This window comes from Delphinus delphis, chromosome 11, assembly GCF_949987515.2.
Source record: "Delphinus delphis chromosome 11, mDelDel1.2, whole genome shotgun sequence".
In the NCBI taxonomy this organism is placed as follows: Eukaryota; Metazoa; Chordata; class Mammalia; order Artiodactyla; family Delphinidae; genus Delphinus; species Delphinus delphis.
The window spans coordinates 82,039,918-82,067,228 of record NC_082693.1 but is presented as its reverse complement, the minus strand read 5'-3'; the positions used below and the strand labels follow the sequence as shown (position 1 = coordinate 82,067,228).

The window sequence follows — 27,311 nt, the reverse complement described above, 5'->3', positions numbered from 1 at the left end:
GTTTTCTGAAAATAGGTGCTAATGTATGAGAAGAACGTCAGAAATTGAACAGGGTCAATGTGTTAATTTGCAAGAATGAATTATAGTGAATCAACTTCAGCTGTTCTCAATAGTTTTTTTTCTTTTACCGCAAGATTCAGATTCCAAGGAAGAGAGCCTCCAGTTGACCTAGCGTGGGCATGATTCCATCCTGTAGCTAGTGCAGAGCAGAACATTTTGATTGACCACCATTTAGACTGTTTAATGGAGAAATGGTCGTTTCCCCAAGGCAAACCTAGGCTGCTGTTACCAGAAGAAGGGGGAATGGATACCAAGAGGCAGAAACAGCCAGTGGCCACTTGGGAGACTTGGATTACTCCCAGATCTCTTCCTAGTCAGCTAGGTTGAGGGGAAAGGGTGTGGAGTCAGTCATTTTTCTGCAAAGTAACTGTCACTTTATACAAAGAGTACATACATTGCTGCATTGAAACGATAACTTATACATCAGTAAGAGATTCTAAAAAGTAAAAAGTTAGACATTTTTATGACCGTTACAAGGTTGTCAACAATTAAGGAATAATGAAAAGCCTTATTGTATATCCCTTGTCATTCAGATATGTTTTGAGAATATGGTGGGCAATAAATCTGCCCTTGTTGAGATAAATGAAGGGAAGAATTTTGTGTTGGTATTTTCTATATGGTCTATAGTTGACACATGTATTCTGTATTGCCAAAACCACTGAAGTGGATGTTTTAAATCTTGTCTTACTTCCTTCAAGTAACTCGCTGAACCCTTTGGTTCTTGACTTTTATTAGCTAGTATAGTAGCTACTTTCTCTATGGGAGAAAGGGCCAACACTCTTAAAACTCTTAGACTTTGATATTAAGTGTTAGAGGATGGAATAGAGGCTCTTATCTTTCCATAAGCAGGCTGGAAAATGCATAAATATGTAGCACTTTACTCAACTGATCTCAAATATAAGCTTTGAAGTGGAATTGCAGAATTTCATAATTTTCAGAAAGTTTCCATTGAAACTAATTCTGCAGAAAATTTTCAAACTTATATTGTATATGAGAGATGAACAGACTCATTCCTTCCAAGGTGATACGTTAAGAAGGATTAAAAGATGTACTGAATGTGGAAGTTGAGCTTTCTTTGTAGCAATGTTTTGTAAATGTCATAATGACTTTGAACTATGAGTACTTAGTTTGTGCACAGAGCATTTTAAGAACAGATTATAATGACATGAAAACCATTAAACTGCATTAATTGAATTCTTAAGCTTGAATATAAAGTAGAACTATGACTATACGTGTGCTAGGAGAGGAATTACACACACAAAATGTGTCAATATTGTGTTCATTTCAGTACCATTTCTATTGCTGCAGTGTACCTAGGAACCTTTCTCTCTTTTTTCAGCTTCATGCTCCTCTCTGACTACAGCATAGCAGACTTGTTTAAATAATTTCTATGGCCATGGGAGAACAATTTCTATAAATGCTCAGAATGATTGGAACATTCATTTTTTCCCCCTGTCCCATCCAGAATTTCCAAATCTCTGAAAGTATCAATTTTTATTTCATTGAACTTAAGAATATTTCTACCTTTTATATTACTTAATTAGTACATATTTATGTATGTATATTTATAAATATTTATTTATGTTTATGTAGGTATACATTGCTTGATTCCAAAATTACTCTAGGAAGACTTCTGTAGTGTTTGGCTGGGACTTCAAATTTGTTTTCTGTTTGTTTTCATTTAGTTTTAATCCTAACCCTTTGCAAAGACACACATTCTGGACGATTGTTATAGGAGGGACCTTCACATGGACCAGCGTCTATGGAGTCAACCAATCCCAAGTGCAGAGATATATTTCCTGTAAAAACAGATTCCAGGCAAAAATGTAAGACAAACTATGGTATATGAATCATCAATAACTATCAGTTGTCTTTATGGAAACTCTTTCAAACGTCAAGCTTTGCTCAAGTTTAAGTCTTCTGTGTCATGAAATTCTAAGAGATAAATGATATACTACAAAAGGATCACATAGAACAAAGTGGCATTGTATGTTTTAAATCAGATATTTAAAAATATTTATATCAATTATTAAGTAAAACAAATCTTATCAAATAAATAGGCATTTATTGTGCATCTGTTTGTATGAGGAACTGTAGAGAATAAAAAATGATAAATATATGGCTCTTGTCATGAAGGAACTTAGCATCAAATTAGGAAAATATATGCAAGTATGTGAAAAGTAAACTAACACTAGAGGTATAACAGTTCTGTGAAACAGTATAACAATATAGAGGAAATGTTCTAGAGCATTATATTGCCAGATGTGCTGGTGCATTTTATTTTCAGACACAGTCGTGGGTTTATAACCTTGTTCTAATACTTCTACTTGAGTGATTTGGCGTGAGTCACTTAGACTCTCCGAGCTTCAGTTTCTAAACTTGTAAAATGAGCATAAGATATCACACAACTCGTGGAGGTATTATAAAATACTGTGTTTGGCACGCATGTGGTAGGGATTCAGTAAATGTGAATTCCTTTTTCCACCTCAAATCGTGGGATGTGAAGGCAGGGGATAAGTGAGAGATTCCTGTCAAGCAGGCAGGTCCTGAAGAATGACCACATGTGGGCAGGTGAAGAAGTGTGGGAAAGCATTCTGAGTAGGCAGAGTGATTTGGGCAAAGCACAGAGGTGGGAAGAACAGCATGGTCAGGGGACTTTCCAGCCCATCTTGGCTTCAGCGAAGAGTATGAACAGTGGCTGGTTCTTTGTCAGGAGGCCTCAGCACTAGCGCTTTTCATGCTGATATATCAGGCTATGCATTTAGGGGCTATAAAACTCTTAAGTAGCTTGATTAAGAGTAACAAGGGGGTTGGAGTAGGAGGAGTGGCAGTTCTGTTGCTATTCAAAGGGGAATGTGAGAAATATACGAGGTCATATGTCAATATATGAGAGTAAATTGGTTTAGACATTATCTGTCTTTGGTAAATTCCACAATGAAAAATCTATATGAATATGAATATGATAACTGGATATGGAATCCCCCAAAAGTGAGCTTAGGAGTTCTGCTACTTTAAGACACTTTAAAGGAATATAATTTATATATCCATTAATCCATCTACATTAGCACTGATGCCTCTCCCAAAGTAAGTGTGCACATGCTCTTCTTTGGGAACACGCTTCTTTGAGAACATGGAGCTCAAAAAGCCAATTTTACAACTGAAAGAACAGCATCAGAGCTTTCTTAGTAAGAAACAATTTCCTTCAGAATAGTCCAATGTGTTTCTTTAACAAGAGCTCAGGGGGACCATTTCCTCCCACTTTTTAACATTGGCTCCATGGGAAGAATGAGTCCCAGCCAAAAAGTCAAGACCTACTGACATTGATTGACTGGGTACAATATCAGATCTACGTGAATGGCATTAAAGTAAAATAAAACAATATAATCAAGTGTTAACTCATATATAAGTGAGGTGTGGTGACTGAGAACGTGTCTGGGTATATTTTCTGATGATTTGGAGATGAGATATAGTTCTAGTACTTTTAGACAATAACAAAACATGTGGTGAATGTAGTCAGTCGAGGAAAAAGGCGAGCAATCTGTTGTGGGACCTGCTGCAAGGTAGCTTCTCCCGGAAGCAGACTCTGAGATGGAGGTTAGCATGCCAGAGTCTACTAGGGCATCACCACTGGAACAGAGAAGGAAGGGAAGGAAGAAGGATTGGCCAGAGGGAGAAGTTGGACTGTAATGCAGTCTCAACAGAGGCCTCAAGGGGAGCCCCAGGGCTGGGATGACCCTTCAGACTGTCCCAGGTTGGCCTGAGGGGACTTAGTCTTTAAACCTCTGAATCCAGTTGTCATTTTATGCAAAATGACATACCTGGGGAAGGAGGTATGAGTTGGTGGGTGTGGGGAGACCTCTCTTCAGCCTAGGGCAACTTATCAGCGTCCACTACAGCACCCCCGGGGGGAAAATGTAGCCACCCTAGTGGGAGAAATATTTACTATCAACTGATTATTAAGACATAGCATTCAATGATATTAACACTAATAATATCAATACCATTTAACAAGTGTTTATTACATGCCATTGTACTATATGATATATACTATTTTATTTAGTTTCACTTATAACTCGGTGAGGTAGGCATTGTTATTTCTAGCTGTAAATGAAGAAACTGAGAGCCAGAGAGGTTAAATTACTTGCCCAAGGTCACATATGGTAGGGAGAGCTAAGATTTATGCTCAGGACTGACTCCAGTGCTATTATGTAAACCTTTACACTCTACTGGAGCACACACCATTAATTAAAATGCTGAACATTGTTTTGGAAGATACCTGTCCAAGGAATGCAGGTTTGCCTTTCCTGTATTTAATGGATGGCATCACAAACCACATTTAAACAAGCCTGACGAGTTGCTATGTGAAGGCTAACAGTGTTTAGCAGTTTATAATTGCATCACTTTTAAAGGTAAAATGAGTAATAGTCACTGCCCTGTTGACTATTAAAATCTCTATTTCGTGACAAGACGGCCTGAAGGACTGTAACTAGACACACCTATAAAGACAATAATGCCCATGGAACTCTGACCAGGAGGATACATTCATTCAATGGCAAAATCCCATCTATTCCAAGTATTAACAAATACATCATAAACAGAAGGTTAGACCAGAATAAAATCCGTAGCATTTTCGAGAACCAAAAGAGGATGCACATCTATTGAGTATAATCATGAAAGTCTCTTCTATTTATGTAACAATTTTCCTCATCTTTGAGATGGAAATTAAAATTGTCATTTGCTGGTTTGTTTTCCCTTCTTTAGGTCTCTCTACATCAATCTTGTGGCACTCTGGTTGATCCTGACCTGCACAGTGCTATGTGGGCTCGCCCTGTATTCCAGATACCGTGACTGTGATCCTTGGACAGCCAAGAAAGTGTCTGCACCAGACCAGGTCCAGTACCGTGTGTTTCTTACACATGCAAGAATGACATTCAGAAAGCTTGTTGGCTGGGAGGAAAGAATGTTCATGTTCTTGTAAAGTAAGAGCAAATAGGCACAATATAATCATCTTTAGCTTCTATACAGCATTTGGAAAAAATTTATTTTAGCAGCTATAGCAAAAATGAAGAATGCTACATCCAATAACAATATTGAAATATCTGGCAAAGTTTCAAGGTAGGTGTTAAATAGAAACAGCTCAAGGCTGGGAGTAGAAATATAAACACAGTTTAAAAAAAGCCCAAAACTATATACAGACTGTGGTACCGTGGAACATTTTGTGGGTTTAGATTGTTCATTGATAAGCAGTTTACCTTCCAGTTGTTTTTTTTTTTTTAATTTATTTGGCTGCGCGCGTTTTAGTTGCGGCACACGGGATCTTCGTTGCCGTGTGCGGGTTCTTTTTTAGTTGCAGCATGCGGGATCCAGTTCCCTGATCAGGGATCAAACCAGTGCCCTCCACATTGGGACCGCTGAGTCTTAACCGCTGGACCACCAGGGAAGTCCCACCTTCCAATTTTTAAATGATATGGAAATGGATCTAAAAGTGAACATTTATTGAGCACCAGCTATGTGATGAGGTTCTGTGCCAAGAGCTTTGCATGCTTTATTTCTTTCAGTTCTTACAACCCTATAATTCTAATTTTATAGACAAGGAAATGAATCTCAGAGAGGTTATATAATTTGCCCAAGGTCACATAGTTAACGAATAAGAACAGCTGCAAGCACTCATCAAATACCATGGGCCAGGCACGATTATAAGTGCTTTATATAAACTTTAACTTTTAATCCTCACAGAAACAGTGCCGTGATGATCTCCCTTTCAAAAATAAGGAAACTGAGGCACAGAGAACTTAAGTAACCAGCTGGTAAACTGGAGCCAGGATTCAAACCCAGGCAGGCTGCCGCCAGTGTCCTAACTTTGAACCTCTATGCCATAGACCATCTTTCAGGAAGCGTAGCTAGAATCCAAACCCAGGACTGCTGGAGTCGATTGTAAATCAAGTGCCCAGGGGACTTATTAGAATGATGACACGTTGAACTTTATGTTGGTGTAAATGCATAACATACTCCCAGAAAAATGCAACTTTGTGGGGTTAGGAAATGAGAGCATCCTTGATCTGTGTATCTCAACCCTACCTTAATCTTTGCCCTCCTGTTGATAAACAGATCTTTCTATTTCTTCAGAGAATCCAAGAATCGTATTTACTCTGAAGTTGGAGGCACTATTCCATTTTATTTTCTTTAGTCAAGAATATTTTGTGATTTTTGTCAATCGTTATTATCTGTGAAGACCATAGGGACTAAATTTTTTTCCTAATATGGCTTCCCCTTCCCCCGGGCCAAAAAAATCCAAAAAAACCCCCAAAAAACAGCAAAAAAATTTTTTTAAACCTACAACTTCCTGACCTTGAGACCAACTTGTCATAGATTGTACACAGGGGGTGTCTTGCATGCATGCATTTATCATTCAGAGAGCATGTGATAAATTTTTGAAAAAGAAAGAGATTTTCTCTGAATTATTCCACTAGTGTGTTGATTATTAACCAGTTAATTCAATTGACATTTTCCTGGGGTTACAATGGAAGTAAGGCAGTCAGTAGAAGATCAGGTCAAAAGCTTAACCCAAGAGAGCAAAGATATGTTTCTGCTACACTCTTCTGTAGCTCACCCTGAGGAAGCCATGACCTGAATGACCTGAATGACCTGAGGGGTCATTCAGAATCTAAAATATAAGGCCGAAGATTTTTGAGAAAGTTGACGATAGGGTAGAGGGTTTTAGATCTCGTTTTAATACTAACGATGGAAACTTAACTTTGGCTTATGTATAGAATATTTATTGAAGTTAAACTTGTAAGATGTCTTGGAAAAATGGGTGTTGAACTCATATAGAGAGAAGCGTTATTCTCTTTTTCTGAGAATAAAGAATTAATAAGCTTTAGTTGTTAAATGAGATCAAAGAGGCTGATGAGAATGGGCATAGCATCCACTGTGTACTATTGGGAGAAGGAATCAATGACGTTTCAATGGAATGAGAGGGCATTTTTCTAGAAAATTATCCTCTTAGGACTCTTTTGATTGAAAAACCAGTTTTGCCGAAAGACTGCCACATAACACAATGCTGAAGGCATACACCTTCCCATCCTTATTTAATACTTATTTTTTAAGAGGTAACTTATCAAAAAGCAAGTATTAGGAGTGTTTTTTTTTTTTAAAGAAACAAGTTGAGGAATTTTGTGAGGTTACTCTCCACTCATCACTATGTCTCATACAACAGTTGACCCTTGAAAAACATGGGGGTTAGGGGTAGCGACCGTCTGCACAACAGAAACCTACGTATAATTTTTGACTCCCCTAAAACTTAACTACTAATAGCCTACTGTTGACCAGAAGCCTTACCGATAACATAAACAGTTGATTGACACATATTTTTTATGTTATATGGATTATATATGGTATTCTTACAATAAAGTAAGCCAGAGAAAAGAAAGTGTTATTAAGAAAATTATGAAGACAAGAAGATACGTTTACAGTACTGTACTGATTGATACCATAAGTTTACCTTGTCTGTTTACAAGATGAATCTTCTGGCAGTACCTACATCAATGTTGTCTTATGTGATACAAAACACTGCAGATGTTATACTTATTACTAACACAGGATGTCAAAAATGAAAGATAATGTGCAAAAGAAATTCATATTCATTTACAGGTATAACAAGTCATGCATTGATAAAGAAGCAACAATACGATTGCTTTATTATAGCCTAGTGTAATTGATACGATTGCTTTGTGGTAGCCTCGCCTATATGGTAATAAATGAATCACTATAATGTTTGGATGGCATACAGTATTACAGTCATATTGATAATACAGCATTGGAAATTTTTTTTTAAATCACCTGTGATCATCGGTTGATGCACAGTTTCTCCAATTATGAGAGAGGCATACTGTGTAGTATAATATTATTATATAAATATAATTATATAAATATAATTCTTTGAAAGCAAAGTTATAAAACAGTAAAAAAAAAAAACCCTAACATTATTTTTATATTAAATGTCACTCACCTCATGCCTATGTAAGGGTAGGCTATCCTTGCAGAGATCCTATGTAATACAAATCTTGCATACGATGTTCTACACGTACATTTTTCTGTATTTATTGAAAAAAATCAACATTTACGTGGACCCACACAGTTCAAACGTGTGTTGTTCAAGGGTCAACTGTATATGCAGCTATAATTACATTTTCAATCCTGAACAGTGACTGAAGTTCACAAATATAATCTTGAGTCATCAAGTAAAGTTAAATTAAGTGAATTCTTCTTACTTAAGCACAGAGATATGTAAAATATTTCCTTTAAATTGATTTATTGTTCCAAAGAATGAGAACAGCTACCTATTACTGAGCCTATTCTGTGTACTATACTAAGAACTTACACAGATCATCTAATTTAACTTTTATAGCAACTCTGTGAGGTTAGGATTATTATTCCTATTTTACAGATGGGGAAACTGAGGCTCAGAGAGATTAAATAACCAAAGCCACATCTGTCTGAATCCAGAGCCTGTACCCTTAACTACTGTGCTATTCTTTTCTTTAAGTGTTCGCAGGTAAAGAGTTTAATTTTATATATTTGGACATTTCAGTTATGTGGAATAGCTTCCTTCAGTTCTTGAAGAAGAACAAGATAAATGAGGTGTGAATTAATTTCATTTCATAGCAAATAGTACTCAAGAGTAAATTTTGGAATTTTTCAGCTCATGCCTTATTTGGCACTGGACATTCTGCAAGATTATCCGGGACTTCCTGGACTTTTTGTGGCCTGTGCTTACAGTGGAACATTAAGGTATGAACTATGACTCTAATAATATAAGATTTCCCTTTTGGGATCTTTCTTTTGTTGTTGGATATTTGCGGGGGATAAAGCTGAATTCTGGACATGAGCACAAATGGCCCTCATATAGGTAATGTACTCCATGTCTTCTCCCTGTTGGTCCAACTCTTCTCTCTAGGGGCTGGATATTGTCATCAATCTCTTTTGTTTTTTTAATTAATTAATTAATTAATCAGTTAACTTTTGGCTGCGTTGGGTCTTCGTTGCAGTGCGCAGGCTATAGGCCCTCAAGCCTAAATCAACTATACTTCAATAAAAAAATTTTTTTTTAAGTAATGTAGTAGAAATCTGGTTATATTTCAGAAGTGACAATATGTTTTCCCTTTTCTTTTACCTTATTAAAGTGTTATTAAAGTTTAAACATTATTAATCAAAATTGTGATTTTCCCTTACAGCACAGTGTCCTCCAGTATTAATGCCTTAGCAGCAGTAACTCTGGAAGACCTAGTGAAATCTCGCTTCCAATCTCTCTCAGAAAGGTCTCTCTCTTGGATTTCCCAAGGAATGAGTAAGTTTTTGTTTCACAATTCCATTTTAGCTCTGGGAGATGATTTTTAGAAATACCAGAAATTCTTTTCCATGGAAAATATAGAGTGAGTGAGTGTGAGCGTATATACACTCACATGCATGTGACTTAATGCAGTCATGGCCATATTTGCAATCTAGATTTGAGACACACTTCAAACAATTGTGAGGCCACCACAAAGAACAATTGCCTGGGGCTTCCCTGGTGGCGCGCTGGTTGAGAGTCCACCCGTCGATGCAGGGGACACGGGTTCGTGCCCCGGTCCGGGAAGATCCCACATGCCGTGGAGCAGCTGGGCCCGTGACCCATGGCCGCTGAGCCTGCGCGTCCGGAGCCTGTGCTACGCAACGGGAGAGGCCACGGCAGTGAGAGGCCCACGTACCGCAAAAAAAAAAAAAATTGCCAGGGGTGCCATTTGGCTAGCCTTCTTTCCTACCTTCTTCCTATCCCACATCTATGTTAAAATTCTTAGCCATAGTTAAAAATTTAACCCTTTACCATCTAAAACTTAGACCCCAGTTTTAAGAAATATTCTTAGTTTGGAACCAAGAGCCATGCTTTTTCTGTATTACCTAAGAGGGCACTGCCAGTTTAAGATATAGTCTGTGTGTATGGATTGAAGATAAAGGAACAGAGCATTATGATTTTCTACTGGTCTTGATTGTCTGTTCTCTCCGCACATGTAGACTGTCCAGAAGATAATCAATAAAATTATCCAAGGTATGCTTAACTCCTTCATTTAATATGAATCCTTAAATTCATAGATTATCGGACCTTATTAGGGGTTAAGTATCATATTGAGTGGAAAGGTCTTTAACCTTAGTTCCCAGATGTCCCAGCTGTAATAGCTGACTCAAAAAAATCTGGCTAGTGTACGTCCTTCTTCATTTTCAAATCTTGGGTATACATGTTTTGGGATGAATGACTAACGAACTTATTATTTTAAAAAGAATCTTTAACCTCAATAGCACTAATAGACTGTCAAAGACATAGTAAATAATATTCTGTTTTAAAGCATAGTTCTATATATAATTGCCATGACTGTAGCCTGGAATAAGTACTTACTTTATATTCTTCAGTGTCCCCTAAATTTAACTAGCATTGCATCATTTTATTATGTACCTGATTTTAATCCTGGAGCGTAATTTCAGAATGATACAATGTTTCCTAAAGGGTATTTAGATGGGTTCATTATGGGATTGTTGAAGCTGTGTGGTTTAGTAGAACGCATAGGTTTTTTTTGTTTGTTTGCTTGTTTTTTGCGGTACGCGGGCCTCTCACTGCTGTGGCCTCTCACTGCTGTGGCCTCTCCCGCTGCGGAGCAACAGGCTCCGGATGCGCAGCCTCAGCGGCCATGGCTCACGGGCCCAGCTGCTCCGCGGCATGTGGGATCCTACCGGACCGGGGCACGAACCCGTGTGCCCTGCATCGGCAGGCGGACTCTCAACCACTGCGCCACCAGGGAAGCCCCGAATAGAAGCTTTTGAAGCTAGACAGACTCAGTCTTGTTTCACCAGTTAACTAGCTGTTAGCCTTGAGCAAACCCATTTGAGCCTCTGTTTCTTTATATGGAAAATGAGAACAAAAAATATTCTCTTTGCAGGTACTATGAGGTTTAGAGATAATCCATGTAAAACAAGAGGCACTAACTGGTACTCAGGAATGATGTTGATGATGCTTAATAACAAATCAGCTCCGCTAGTGTAGATGAGGCTTTCATTCATTTTGAAAGGTTGTATATAGTCATTATCTTGAGGTATATACAGTAAGGACATCATAGAGAAGAACACGGCAAATGACTTGAATGTTTCCGATAACTTTGAGCACAAAAAACCCACAATGGTGACCATTCATGAGCTGCCAAATAGAGAGGAATTTAGCTAAATATGTTGGAAATACTGTTTAGAATAGAGTTTGGAGGCATGAAAAATCATTGCAACCAAAGCACTTTGAAAAAATTAATGTAAGTTATTCAGGTGCAATAAGATTATTTACTCACTATGCTTAACAAAGGTGTGAGTGCTTGTGTTAAGATAGAAATAACATAAGGAATGCACTAATTTTTTGATGAACACATTTCTCATTCATTTTATTTTTTGTATTTTGAAGATTATGTGTGGGAAATTATATTAACAGATTTCAGGTGATTTTTGCTGAATGGAAGTCTTTAAAAATAAGAATGGGGGTGGGTTTAATAAAAAAAATTTTTTTTCCCATAGTAATTTTAAAAGCAAAATGTATACTTGGAGAAAATCTGGAAAATACTGAAAGCCAAAAGAGAAAACAAAATCCCTTAAGCTGACCACGGACGTTGGCTTGAGAATTTGTATAAAGTTTCAGGAAAATAGTTTGGTAGAAGGGGGAATATAATACTTGTCCTGAAACTGCCTTTCTTTGCTAGCTTAACAGGAAAGGTTTGTGGATGTTGATGGAGATTATGCGAAGGTTAAAGGTCCTAAAACACTCTTTGATGTGGATTGCTACTTCCCAGGAGAAATGAACACTTAAATTCGGAAGACTTTCTGAAGTTTATTACTCCCTTCCCCCATCATGTTATACAGAGCAGAGCTGAATTGCGTCCTATTTCTGGCAAACTGAAAACAGACACCTGAGCCTTCCTTTTTTTTTTTTTAACATCTTTATTGGAGTATAATTGCTATAAAATGGTGTGTTAGTTTCTGTTTTATGACAAAGTAAATCAGCTATACATACACATATATCCCCATATCGCCTCCCTCTTGTGTCTCCCTCCCACCCTCCCTATTCCACCCCTCTAGGTGGTCACAAAGCACTGAGCTGATCTCCCTGTGCTGTGCGGCTGCTTCCCACTAGCTATCTATTTTACGTTTGGTAGTGTATATATGTTCATGCCACTCTCTCACTTCGTCCTAGCTAACCCTTTCCCATCCCTATGTCCTCAAGTCCATTCTCTACGTCTGCGTCTTTATTCCTATCCTGCCCCTAGGTTCTTCAGAACCTTTTTTTTTTTTTTAGATTCCATATATATGTGTTAGCATATGGTATTTGTTTTTCTCTTTCTGACTTACTTCACTCTGTATGACAGTTTCAAGGTCCATCCACCTCACTACAAATAACTCAATTTTGTTTCTTTTTATGGCTGAGTAATATTCCATTGTATATATGTGCCACATCTTCTTTATCCATTCATCTGTTGATGGACACTTAGGTTGCTTCCATGTCCTGGCTATTGTAAATAGAGCTGAAATGAACATTATGGTACATGAATCTTTTTGAGTTATGGTTTTCTCAGGATATATGCCCAGTAGGGGAATCGCTGGGTTGTATGGTAGTTCTATTTTTAGTTTTTTAAGGAGCATTCATACTGTTCTCCATTGTGGCTGTATCAATTTACACTCCCACCAACAGTGCAAGAGTGTTCCCTTTTCTCCACACCCTCTCCAGCATTTATTGTTTGTAGATTTTTTGATGATGGCCATTCTGACTGGTGTGAGGTGATACCTAATTGTAGTTTTGATTTGCATTTCTCTAGTGATTACTGATGTTGAACATCCTTTCATGTGTTTGTTGGCAGTCTGTATATCTTCTTTGGAGAAATGTCTATTTAAGTCTTCTGCCCATTTTTGGATTTGGTTGTTTGTTTTTTTGATATTGAGCTGCAGGAGCTGCTTGTAAATTTTGGAGATTAATCCTTTGTCAGTTGCTTCGTTTGCAAATATTTTCTCCCATTCTGAGGGTTGTCTTTTGGTCTTGTTTATGGTTTCCTTTGCTATGCAAAAGATTTTAAGTTTCATTAGGTACCATTTGTTTAGTTTTGATTTTATTTCCATTTCTCTAGGAGGTGGGTCAAAAAGGATCTTGCTGTGATTAATGTCATAGAGTGTTCTGCCTATGTTTTCCTCTAAGAGTTTTATAGTGTCTGGGCTTACATTTAGGTCTTTAATCCATTTTGAGTTTATTTTTGTGTGTGGTGTTAGGAAGTGTTCTAATTTCCTTCTTTTACATGTAGCTGTCCAGTTTTCCCAGCACCCTTATTGAAGAGAGGCTGTCTTTTCTCCATTGTATATTCTTGCCTCCTTTATCAAGGATAAGGTGACCATACGTGTGTGGGTTTATCTCTGGGCTTTCTATCCTGTTCCATTGATCTGTATTTCTGTTTTTGTGCCAGTACCACACTGTCTTGATTACTGTAGCTTTGTAGTATAGTCTGAAGTCAGGGTGCCTGATTCCTCCAGCTCCATTTTTCTTTCTCAAGATTGTTTTGGCTATTTGGGGTCTTTTGTGTTTCCATTCAAATTGTGAAAATTTTTGTTCTAGTTCTGTGAAAAATGCCAGTGGTAGTTTGGTAGGGATTGCATTGAATCTGTAGATTGCTTTGTGTAGTAGAGTCATTTTCACAATGTTGATTCTTCCAAACCAAGAACATGATATATCTCTCCATCTGTTTGTATCATCTTTAATTTCTTTCATCAGTGTCTTACAGTTTTCTGCATATAGGTCTTTTATCTCCTTTGGAAGGTTTATTCCTAGGTATTTTATTCTTTTTGTTGCACTGGTAAATGGGAGTGTTTCCTTAATTTCTCTTTCAGATTTTTCATCATTAGTGTATAGGAATGCAAGAGAATTCTGTGCCTTAATTTTGTATCCTGCTACTTTACCGAATTTATTGATTAGCTCTAGGAGTTTTCTGGTAGCATCTTTAGGATTCTCTATGTATAGTATCATGTCATCTGCAAACAGTGACAGCTTTACTTCTTCTTTTCCAATTTGGATTCCTTTCATTTCTTTTTCTTTTCTGTTTGCTGTGGCTAAACCTTGCTAAACTATGTTGAATAATAGGGGTGAGAGTGGGCAACCTTGTTTTGTTCCTTATCTTAGTGGAAATAGTTTCAGTATTTCACCATTGAGGACAATGTTGGCTGTGGGTTTGTCATATATGGCCTTTATTATGTTGAGGAAATTCCCTCTATGCCTACTTTCTGGAGGGTTTTTATCATAAATCGGTGTTGAATTTGATCGAAAACTTTTTCTGTATCTATTGAGATGATCATATGGTTTTTATCCTTCACTTTGTTAATATGGTGTATCACATTGATTGCTTTGCGTCTATAGAAGAATCCTTGCATTCCTAGCATAAATCCCAGTTGATCATGGTTTGTGATCCTTTTAATGTGCTGTTGGATTCCGTTTCCTACTCCTCAATACATTAGTGTATTGTTTATACAGCCTCCATTTGTTTGTATTTTTTACAGATTTTTTCCTGTAATTGACATCTAATCTCATAGCGTTGTGGTCGGAAAAGATACTTGATATGATTTCAATTTTCTTAAATTTACCAAGGCTTGATTTGTGACCCAAGATATCCATCCTGGAGAATGTTCCATGAGCTCTTGAGAAGAAAGTGTATTCTGTTGTTTTTGGATGGAATGTCCTATAAATATCAATTAAGTCCATCTTGTTTAATGTATCATTTAAAGCTTGTGTTTCCTTATTTATTTTCATTTTGGATGCTCTGTCCATTGGTGAAAGCATGGTGTTAAAGTCCCCTACTGTTATTGTGTTACAGTCGATTTCCCCTTTTATGGCTCTTAACATTCGCCTTATGGATTGAGGTGCTCCTATGTTTGGTGCATAAATATTTACAATTGTTATATCTTCTTCTTGGATTGATCCCTTGATCATTATGTAGTGTCCTTCTTTGTCTCTTCTAATAGTCTTTATTTTAAAGTCTATTTTGTCTGATATGAGAATTGCTACTCCAGCTTTCTTTTGATTTCCATTTGCATGGAATATCTTTTTCCATCCCTTCACTTTCAGTCCATATGTGTCCCTAAGTCTGAAGTGTATCTGTTGTAGACAGCATACATACGGGTCTTGTTCTTCTATCAATTCAGCCAGTCTATGTCTTTTTGCTGGAGCATTTAATCCATTTACATTTAAGGTAATTATCGATATGTATGTTCCCATTACCATTTTCTTAATTGTTTTGGGTTTGTTATTGTGGGTCTTTTCCTTCTCTTGTGTTTCCTGCCTAGAGAAGTTCCTTTAGCATTTGTTGTAAAGTTGGTTTGGTGGTGCTGAATTCTCGTAGCTTTTGCTTGGCTATAAAGGTTTTAATTTCTCCGACCAATCTGAATGAGATCCTTGCTATGTAGGGTAATCTTGGTTGTAGGTTTTTCCTTTCATCACTTTAAATATGTCCTGCCACTCCCTTCTGGCTTGCAGAGTTTCTGCTGAAAGATCAGCTATTAATCTTATGGGGATTCCCTTGTATGTTATTTGTTGCTTTTCCCTTGCTGCTTTTAATATTTTGTCTTTGTATTTAATTTTTGCTGGTTTGATTAATATGAGTCTTGGCATGTTTCTCCTTGGATTTATCCTATGTGGGATTCTGTGCGCTTCCTGGACTTGATTGACTATTTCCTTTCCCATAATAGGGAAGTTTTCAGCTATAATCTCTTCAAATATTTTCTCAGTCCCTTTTTTTTTTTCTCTTCTTCTTCTGGGACCCCTATAATTCAAACGTTGGTGTGTTTAATGTTGTCCCAGAGGTCTATCAGATTTTCCTCAGTTCTTTTCATTCTTTTTTCTTTATTCTGCTCTGTGGTAGTTATTTCTACTATTTTATCTTCCAGGTCACTTTTACATTTTTCTGCCTCTGTTATTCTTCTATTGATTCCTTCTAGAGAATTTTTAATTTCATTTATTGTGTTGTTCATCTTTGTTTGCTCTTTAATTCTCCTAGGTCCTTGTTAAATGTCCCTTGTATTTTCTCCATTACTATCATTCCTCTGAATTCTTTTTCAGGTAGACTGCCTATTTCCTGTTCATTTGTTTGACTGGTGGGTTTTTACCTTGCTCCTTCATCTGGCATATTTCTCTGTCTCCTCATTTTGCTTAACTTGCTGTGTTTGGGGTCTCCTTTAGTAGGCTGCAGGTTTTTAGTTCCTGGTTTTTTTGGTGTCTGCCCCCAGTGGGTAAGATTGATTCAGTGGGTTGTGTAGGCTTCCTGGTGGAGGGAACTGGTGCCTGTGTTCTGGTGGATGAAGCTGGATCTTGTCTTTCTGGTGGGCAGGACCACGTCAGTGGTGTGTTTTGGTATGTCTGTGAACTTATTATGATTTTAGGCAGCTTCTCTGCTAATAGGTGGGGTTGTGTTCCTTTCTTGCTAGTTGTTTGGCATGGGGTGTCCAGCACTGGAGCTTGCTGGTTGTTGAGTGGAGCTGGATCTTAGCATTGAGTCGGGGATCTCTGGGAGAGCTCCGGCTGATTGATATTAAATGGGGCCAGGAGGTGTCTGGTGGACCAATGTCCTGAACTCAGCCCTCCCACCTCAGAGGCTCAGGCCTGACAGCCGGCCAGAGCACCAAAACCCTGTCAGACACACGGCTCTGAGAAGCAATGGCATGCTGGCATGCAATCTGGGAAGGATGTAGGACATCAGTAGAACCGGTGATGTTCTAAGCCAGGCCAGAGGTTGGAAGACTTTTTTAGATTGCTGGTTTGTTGTAAAAGGATATAACTCAAAAACAGCCAGATGGAAGAGATGAATATGGCAAGATATGGGAAAGGGCATGGAGCATCCATGTCCTCTCTGAGCATACCACGTGTTCGCCAACCCAGAAGCTCCCTGAACCTTCCTTTACCAACAAATGTTTATGGAGGATTACATTAATAACACAATAGTTATTAGGTTTTAACTCTCTATAGTTAATTTTAGGAAATCTTTACCTATATAACCTAATGTAATTAATCCCGGGCCACAATATCAGTGTTTTCTTTCCTCTTTGCATACTAGTTCCCTTTCCTTTTTTAGCTGGCTCTGAGGTAGGTGGCCATTCTTTATTATAGTCATATTATGTACTTTGAATCAAGGTGTGATAGCTTATTCTATTGAGAATTCTAATCCTCTGAGTCTGGATTTTACAATGGCTTTTACATCATCCATCTAGGTGTGCTGTTTGGAGCTTTGTGTATTGGAATGGCTGCGCTGGCATCACTAATGGGAGCTCTGTTGCAGGTAAGAGCTAATCCTGGAAGGTTTGAGTCATAATCACTAAATTCTTCTTCTTTTCCTTTTTTTTTTTTTAAGTGTTGATGTGACCATCCTTACAGACTTTTCTCTCTATATGTCTACACATAGACATACCAAGGAACGTAGATGACTAAATTCTTTAAAAAAATTTTGTTAATTAATCTTTCCATTTTGAGATCATTATAGATTTACATGCAATACTAAGAAATAATACAGGGAGATCCCATATACCCTTTACCCAGTTCCCTCAATGGTATGAGACCTAGGTTGATGTTCTTTTTTTCCCTTTTCCCGGTGGATGTCCTGTTGCTCTAACACCACGTGTTGTGAAAGCTGTCTTTCTTCCATTGAATTGCCTTTGCACCTATGTGAAAAATCAGTGGGGCATATTTGTGTGGGTCTATTTGTGGTTTCTTTGTTCTATTCCACTGATCTATGTGTCTGTCCATCTGCCAAGATCATACAGTGTTGATTACTATAGCTCTGTAATAAGTCTTGAATTCAGAAGTACTGATTCCTCCCACTTTATTCTTATTTTCAAAATTGTTTTAACTGTTCTAGTTCCTTTTCCTTCCCATATAAAGTTTAGAATAATCTCTATATCTAAAAAAAATCCTGCTTAGTTTTTGATAGGATTGCCTTAAACGTGTAAAACAATTTGGGAAGAACTGACGTTTTTACTGTGTCGAATCTTTTAATCCATGAACGTAGTGTGTCTCTTCATTTATTTAGATTTTCTATGATTTCTTTTCCACCACTACTGTGTAATTTTCATATACAAGTCATGTTTATATTTAGTTAGATTTACACCTAAGTATTTCATTTTTTTTGAGTGATTGTACACGGTATTGTATTCTTAATGTTGGTGTCCATGTGTTTGTTATTATATAAAGATACAATTGATTTTTGTATATTTGTTTGTATCCTGTGACCTTGCTGAACTTATTAGTTCCTGGGATTTTCTACAGATAAAATTATATCATCTTCAAATTGGGATAGTTTTATATCTTCTTTTCCAATCTGTATATGTACCTTTAATTTCCTTATTGCCCTGGCTTCAACTTCCACATCATGTTGAATAAGAGTGGTGAAAGTGGACATCATTGCCTTGTTCTCCAATCTGAATGAGAAAAGCATTCAGTGGTTCATTCTTGAGTACATTACCTGTAGGATTTTTGTACATGCCCTTTACCAAATTAAGGAAATTCCCCTCTATTCCTCTTTTTCTGAGAGTTTTTATCATGGATGAGTGTTGAATTTTGTCAAATGGTTTTTCTGCAGCATTCGATATGACAATATGATTTTCTTCTTTAGCCCTTTAACATGGTATATTATGCTGATTGATTTTCAAATTTTAAGCTGGCATTGCATTCCTGGAATAATCTTCTCTTGGTCATGGTGTATAGTTATTTTTATATATTGCTGAACTCTCTTTGCTGATAGTATGCTAAGAATTTTTGCATCTATATTCATGAGAGATGCTGATATGTGGTAATATTTTTTTGTAATGCCTTTTCTTGGTTTTGGTGTTAGGGTCATACCAGCTTCATAAAATAAATTGGGAAGAGTTCTCTCCTATTTTCTGGAAGAGATTGTGTAAAATTGGTGTTAATTCTTCTTTAAGTGTTTGGTAGAATACTCTAGTGAAACCATCTGGGCTTGGGGATTTCTTTTTTGGGAGTTTAAAAATTATGAATTCAGTTTCCTTAATAGTTATAGCTGTTCAAATTATCTGCTTCATAGTGGATGAATTATGGTAGTTTGTGTTTTCGAGGAATTGCTCCATTTCATCTAAGTTGTCAAATTTAGGTGTGTGGAATTATTCATAGTATCCCCTTATTATACTTTTGATGTCTGCAGGGTTTTTAGTGATATCTCCTGTTTTATCCGTAATATTGGTAATTTTATCTTTTATCTCTTTTTTTAGTCTTGCTAGAGGTTTGTCAATTTTTATTCATATTTTGAAAGAACTAGCTTCTTGTTTCATTGATTTTCTATATCATTTTTCTGTTTTAAATCATTGCTTTTTAAAATTATCTTCATTATTTTCTTCCTTCTGCTTGCTTTGGGTTTATTTTGCTCTTCTTGAGGTGTGACACTAGATTACTGATTTGAGACTTTTTTGTAATGTGTGCACTAATTGCTAAAAATCTCCCTCTCAGCACTTTTAGCTATGTCCCATAACTTTTCATATTTTGTATTGGAGTTTTAAAATTTCCTTTGATATGTCCTTTTGACCTGTAGATTATTTAAAAGTATGTTACTTAGTTTCCAATTGTTGGAGATTTTCCTGTTATCTTTCAGCTATTGATTTCTAATTTCATTCCAATGTGGTCAGAGAACACATTCTGTATGATTTTAATTCTTTTAAATTTGTTGAGGTCTGTTTTATGGCCCAGGATATAGTATTTGGGTATCTGTTACATGGGCACCTGAAAAGAATGTGTACCCTGCTGTTAAGCATAGTGTTCTACAGGTGTCAGTTAGATCCTGCTCATTGATGGTGCTGAGTTCTTCTGTATTCTTCTGATTTTACGCTTATTTGTTTTTATCAATTGTTGACAGAAGTGGTGAATTCTCAACCTATAGTGTATAGTTGTCTCTTTTCCTTTTCGTTCTCTTAGTTTTTGCTTGTATTTTGCAGTTCTCTTGTTTGGTGCATATACATTTAGGATTTCGATGGCTTCTTGGTGAATTAGTCCTCTTATCATTATATAATGTTCCTCTCTGATAATTTTCTTTGTCTGAAAACTACTTTATCTGATATTAAATAGTTAATAGTACTCCTGCTTTCCTTTGATTAATGTTTGCATGATATCCTTTTACTTTGAACTTGACTATATCATTATACCTTAAGTGAGTTTTTTGTAGACAGCATATAGTTGGGTTATGTTTTTAAATTCATCCTGCCAATCTCTGTCTTTTTATTGGGGTATTTAGACTTTTAAAATTTAGTATAATTATTGGAATATTAGGGCTTAAGTCTGCTGTTTTTTGTTATGTTTGTTCTTTCTGTTTTCATTTTTTTAAGTGGGATACTTAAACACTTTTTAGAATCCCATTTTGATCTATCTATATTGTTTTGAGTTTTCTCTTAGTGCAGCATTTTCATTTGTTGCTTTATGTGTATATACATAACTTATCACAGTCTACTTGTTTTGTCCTTTTACCAATCCGAGTAAAGTATAGAAATCTTACCTCATTTCTGTTTCTTTACCCAGTTTATAACACAATTGTCTTAAATATTTACTCTGCATACATTTTGAATTACATTAGACAGTGTTATAATTTTTGCTTCAACAATCAAACATGATTTAGAAAACTCAAGAGGCGGAGGAAAGCCTATTATATTTATTTTTGCTTATTGTGTTCTTTCTTTCTTCCTGATTTCTCAAGGTTCCTTCTTTTACCATTTCCCTTCTATTTAGAGAACTTGCTTTAACCATTCCTTTAAGGATAAGTCTGCTGGCAACAAATTTTCTTAGTTTCCCTTTATCTGAGAATGTATTGATTTCCCCTTTATTCCCAAATGATATTTTTGCCAGGTATAGGATTCTGAGTTGACAATTCTTTTTTTCCAACACTTGAAAAATATTGTGCCACTTTCTTCTGGCTTCCATTATCTTTAAGGAGAAATCTGCTGCCATTCTAATTGTTTTCCCCTATAGGTAAGGTGTCATTTTTCTTTCTCTGGCTGCTTTCAGAAATTTTTCTTTGAAGTTAGTTTACAGAAGTTTAATTACGATGTGTCTTGGCATGTTTTTCTTTGGGTTTATTCTGTTTGTAGTTTGCTTAGCTTTTGAACCTGTAGGTTTATGTTTCTTGCCAAATTTGGGAAGTTCAAACATTATTTCTTTGAGTACTTTTCAGCCCCACTGTCTTTCTTTTCTTACCTAAGACTCGGATGACATGAATGTTAGATTTTTTGTTATATTCACACAGGTCCTGGTGACTAATTTTTAAGCCTATTTTCTCTCTGTTTTTTTCAGATTGGGTGGTTTTTATTGGTCTATCTTCCTGTTCACTGATTCTTTTCTCTGTCCCCCCAATTCTGCTGTTGAACCTATCCACTGAGATTTTTATTTAAGTTATTATATTTTCAGTTCTAAAATTTACATTTTGTTCTTCTTTATATCATCTATGTTTTTGCTGATACTTTCCTTTTTTTTTTTTTGCTAAGGCCTTCTACTTTTTCATTTGTTTCAAGCATGTTCTAATTGCTGAAGCAGTTTTATCATGGCTGCTTGAAAATTTGTGAAATAATTCTAATATATCTGTCACTTCTCTATCAGCATTTATTGATTGTCTTTTTTCATTCATTTTGAGATCTTCCTAATTCCTGCTCTGAAAAGTGAACTTCAGTTGAAACCTGGACATTTTTATATTATGTGGTGAGACTATAGATCTTACATGCACCTTCTGTTTTGGTTTTCTTTCCCTGATACCACTTCAACAGTGTAAGGGAGGGAGCTGTCTCATTACTGCCAGGTGGATGTAGAAGTCCAGGTTCCCAAGTTGGCCTCTGTTGACATCCAAGGGAGGAATTTCTTATTTTGCTGGGTGGGAACAGTCTCCACTGACATCATGGTGAAGGTGGTCTTGTTCCTGCTGGGCAATGGTGAAAGTCCTGATTCTCCATTAGGCCTCCTATGACATTGCCTGAGCAGGGAGGGAATGGGGTGCCTTGTTATAGGCTGGTGGGGGATGGAATCTAGGCTCCCTACTTGGCCTTTTCTGGCATGTGTATGTGGGGGAACAGTTTATTCTGTGGCATTTGGCTGGAATTGAGCAGTTATTATCTAAAAGTTTTCTTTCTTGCTAAGTTGCTCCTTTTCTGGTCTTTGCTGGATTTTGTTGGCCTGCACATATTGTCATTTCTGGATTGCCAGCTTCTTCAGCTCTAAGACTGGGATATGTGGGCCAAAAAGAAAACTCAGAGACCTCACCATTATATTGTTCTTCAGGCCCCGAAGTCCTAGCCGTCTTCTCTCGACCTTTTAGATTCTTCTTATATTTGTTTTATATGTAATGTCCAGGAGTCTTAGTTTTATTAGCAGGAGGACGAGGGAAAAGTACACCTAATCCATCTTCCTATGAGTGGAAATACATTTTTTATTGCCTAAAGAGTCCTTCATGTCTTGTGGCATTTGCTAAATTTTTGTTAGAGAGCATTTTTGTGTTGGAAAACTGTCTTGCTTCTTTGGAAGTGTTGGAATGGAGAGGACAGACTAATCTTTGGAATAGCCTGTTTTTTAAAAAAATATTTATTTATTTATTTATTTATTTACTTACTTACTTACTTGGTTGTGCTGGGTCTTAGTTGAGGCAGGTGGGCTCCTTCGTTGTGTCAGGTGGGCTACTTCGTTGCAGCATGCGAGCTTCTTAGTTGTGGCATGTGAAATCTTAGTTGTGGGATGCATGTGGGATCTAGTCCCCTGACCAGGGATCAAACCTGGGCCCCCTGCATTGGGAGCGTGGAGTCTTATCCACTGCGTCACCAGGGAAGTCCCCTAGCCTCTTCTTTCTGAACCTTGAGTGGACTTCACAGTTTTTAGCATCCAAGCCTCAGCATGGACTCTTCCCCCTGTCTGGAGTACCCTTCAACTGTCTAAGTCTTATTTGTTCTTCAAGTTTCAACTTAAACATTATTTTTCAAAAAGGCCCTTTCTGTTCCCTGGATAGGTTTGAGTTCCCCTCTACCAAATGTTCCCAGAGCACCTTGTATTTCTCGTATCATCCCCATTACAATACTTTATTGCAGTTACTCATTTAATGTCTGTTTTACTAAATAGTTTATAACTCCATGAAGGTGAGGATTATGACGTTGTTCTTTGATACTGTATCAAATACCTGGTGCCTACTGCAGTGTCCTGGACAAAGTAGACATTCTACAAATTCAGGTTGAATGTACCTATGTATGTATTGGTTCATAAATATCTACTTATCTGATCACACCTAAGTGGTCCATGAAACTTCCATGGCCACCTGGGCTCCAACTCTGGGACCAGGACCCAGAAACTTGAAGGTTAATGCTGGGCACAGCAAGTCCTCCAGGCTCCTGCTTCAGACCCAACTTGGGTCCTTTCTGGTTGGTGGTTGCTTAGGGCATACCAGTTGTTAAAATAGTGTGACCTCATTCTGATTATATGAATTAGTGAGTGAATGAATTAGGTCCAGAAGCTCTAAGCTTACCTGGTACAACTAAGCCATAACCAACAAAACTCCTGTTTGTGTGCTTTCCTCCATAGTCTGCATTATTACTTATAGTTCTTATTGTGGTTGATTTCCCCTTTTTCATATACCAGCTCTGGCCTGAGTATAGATAATGAGATATTCTAGGAGAGTCATCATAGCTCCAAGGCAACTCTTCCTTGCTTTCTCTCTAGCCAAGGTCTTATTTCCTGAGATGGGTATTTTGGGGGGTATATTCCTTATATCTCCAAAACTGTCTCTAGGTCACACTGTCGCAGTGACCACTACATGGGCCAAGTGACTTCTTTCACATTTTGCATAAAGTCTACCTTCCTTCCTACTGGACTCTGGTTCAAGAGATGCTGTGAAATGACTCCTTAGGATCGTATCCTGAGTCCATATCCTCCTCAAACACTAGTTCTCCTCTGTCATAATATCCTCACTCCTTTCCCTAGCCCATGAGGTAAGCTTCTTTTTTTTTTTTTTTTTTAACCCAGGACTGCAGTCTGTATGCTCTAAAATTTTTCTTGAGCATATATATATATTTTCTGATTTATTCATTCTGTTCTATCCGTCACTTTTACTCTGTGGACAAACCGGTGTGTCCCTGATACTTCTTTTATGGTTCTGTCCACTTTCAAAAATTAGCCTTTTGAATACTGGGAACACACATCTCTTGAAATTTTCAGCATTTTGCCTTTCTCTATTCTTCATACTGTACATTTTATTTCACTATCATGATTTTCGCATCTCTACATCAAAGCAAAGATTGCAATTAGTAAGGTTTAACTCTTTCTACATGATTTGATCTTTTTTTTTTTACATCTTTATTGGAGTATAATTGCTTTACAATGGTGTGTTAGTTTCTGCTTTATAGAAAAGTGAATCAGTTATACATATACATATGTTCCCATATCTCTTCCCTCTTGCGTCTCCCTCCCTCCCACCCTCCCTATCCCACCCCTCTAGGTGGTCACAAAGCACTGAGCTGATCTCCCTGTGCTATGTGGCTGCTTCCCACTAGCTATCTACTTTACGTTTAGTAGTGTACATATCTCCATGCCACTCTCTCACTTTGTAACAGCTTACCCTTCCCCCTGCCCATATCCTCAAGTCCATTCTCTAGTAGGTCTGTATCTTTATTTCTGTCTTACTCCTAGGTTCTTCATGACATTTTTTTTCTTAAATTCCATATATATGTGTTACCATACGGTATTTGTCTTTCTCTTTCTGACTTACTTCACTCTGTATGACAGACTCTAGGTCCATCCACCTCATTACAAATAGCTCAATTTCGTTTCTTTTTATGGCTGAGTAATATTCCATTGTATATATGTGCCACATCTTCTTTGCCCATTCATCTGTTGATGGACACTTCGGTTACTTCCATGTCCTGGCTATTGTAAATAGAGCTGCAATGAACATTTTGGTACATGACTCCTTTTGAATTATGGTTTTCTCAGGGTATATGCCCAGAAGTAGGATTGCTGGGTCATATGGTAGTTCTATTTGTAGTTTTTTAAGGAACCTCCATACTGTTCTCCACAGTGGCTGTACCAATTCACATTCCCACCAGCAGTGCAAGAGTGTTCCCTTTTCTCCACATCCTCTCCAGCATTTATTCTTTCTAGATTTTTTGATGATGGCCATTCTGACTGGTGTGAGATGATATCTCACTGTACTTTTGATTTGCATTTCTCTAATGATTAATGATGTTGAGCATTCTTTCATGTGTTTGTTGGCAGTCTGTATATCTTCTTTGGAGAAATGTCTATTTAGGTCTTCTGCCCATTTTTGGATTGGGTTTTTTATTTTTTTCATACTGAGCTGCATGAGCTGCTTGTAAATTTTGGAGATTAATCCTTTCTCAGTTGCTTCGTTTGCAAATATTTTCTCCCATTCTGAGGGTTGTCTTTTGGTCTTGTTTATGGTTTCCTTTGCTATGCAAAAGCTTTTAAGTTTCATTAGGTCCCATTTGTTTATTTCTGTTTTTATTTCCCTTTCTCTAGGAGGTGGGTCAAAAAGGATCTTGCTGTGATTTATGTCATAGAGTGTTCTGCCTATGTTTTCCTCTAAGAGTCTGATAGTTTCTGGCCTTACATTTAGGTCTTTAATCCATTTGGGGCTTATTTTTGTGTATGGTGTTAGGGAGTGATCTAATCTCATACTTTTACATGTACCTGTCCAGGTTTCCCAGAACCACTTATTGAAGAGGCTGTCCTTTCTCCACTGTACATTCCTGCCTCCTTTATCAAAGATAAGGTGACCATATGTGCGTGGGTTTATCTCTGGGCTTTCTATGCTGTTCCATTGATCTATCTTTCTGTTTTTGTGCCAGTACCATACTATCTTGATTACTGTAGCTTTGTAGTATAGTCTGAAGTCAGGGAGTCTGATTCCTCCACCTCCGTTTTTCATTCTCAAGATTGCTTTGGCTGTTTGGGGTCTTTTGTGTTTCCATACAAATTGTGAAATTTTTTGTTCTAGTTCTGTGAAAAATGCCAGTGGTAGTTTCATAGGGATTGCATTGAATCTGTAGATTGCTTTGGGTAATAGAGTCATTTTCACAATGTTGGTTCTTCCAATCCAAGAACATGGTATATCTCTCCATCTGTTTGTATCATCTTTAATTTCTTTCATCAGTGTCTTATAATTTTCTGCATACAGGTCTTTTGTCTCCTTAGGTAGGTTTATTCCTAGATATTTTATTCTTTTTGTTGCAATGGTAAATGGGAGTGTTTTCTTGATTTCACTTTCAGATTTTTCATCATTAATGTATAGGAATGCCAGAGATTTCTGAGCATTAATTTTGTATCCTGCTACTTTACCAAATTCATTGATTAGCTATATTAGTTTTCTGGTAGCATCTTTAGGATTCTCTGTATATAGTATCATGTCATCTGCAAACAATGACAGCTTTACTTCTCCTTGTCCGATTTGGATTCTTTTTATTTCCTTTTCTTCTCTGATTGCTGTGGCTAAAACTTCCAAAATTATGTTGAATAAGAGTGCTGAGAGTGGGCAACCTTGTCTTGTTCCTGATCTTAGTGGAAATGCTTTCAGTTTTTCACCATTGAGGATGATGTTGGCTGTGGGTTTGTCATATATGGCCTTTATTATGTTGAGGAAAGTTCCCTCTGTGCCTACTTTCTGCAGGGATTTATCATAAATGGGTGTTGAATTTTGTCTAAAGCTTTCTCTGCATCTATTGAGATGATCATATGGTTTTTTCCTTCAATTTGTTAATGTGGTGTATCACGTTGATTGATTTGCATATATTGAAGAATCCTTGCATTTCTGGGATAAACCCCACTTGATCATGGTGTATGATCCTTTTAATGTGCTGTTGGATTCTGTTTGCTAGTATTTTGTTGAGGATTTTTGCATCTATGTTCATCAGTGATATTGGCCTGTAGTTTTCTTTCTTTGTGACATCCTTGTCTGGTTTTGGTATCAGGGTGATAGTGGCCTCATAGAATGAGTTTGCGAGTGTTCCTTCCTCTGCTATATTTTGGAAGAGTTTGAGAAGGATAGGTGTTAGCTCTTCTCTAAATGTTTGATAGCATTTGCCTGTGAAGCCATGTGGTCCTGGGCTTTTGTTTGTTGGAAGATTTTTAATCACAGTTTCAATTTCAGTGCTTGTGATTGGTCTGTTCATATTTTCTATTTCTTCCTGATTCA

The 27,311-nt window shown here is 37.1% G+C and overlaps 1 protein-coding gene across 1 annotated transcript in view; it reads left to right on the top strand.

Moving 5' to 3' along the window:
- Positions 1-27,311, top strand: part of SLC5A8 (solute carrier family 5 member 8) — a 63,284-nt gene that overhangs the window by 18,838 nt on the left and 17,135 nt on the right. The window contains exons 6-10 of the mRNA XM_060023890.1: positions 1,746-1,886; positions 4,822-4,951; positions 8,762-8,850; positions 9,294-9,406; positions 17,356-17,423. Of these exons, the coding sequence (XP_059879873.1) occupies positions 1,746-1,886; positions 4,822-4,951; positions 8,762-8,850; positions 9,294-9,406; positions 17,356-17,423 (541 nt within the window). The remainder of the gene's footprint in view (positions 1-1,745; positions 1,887-4,821; positions 4,952-8,761; positions 8,851-9,293; positions 9,407-17,355; positions 17,424-27,311) is intronic.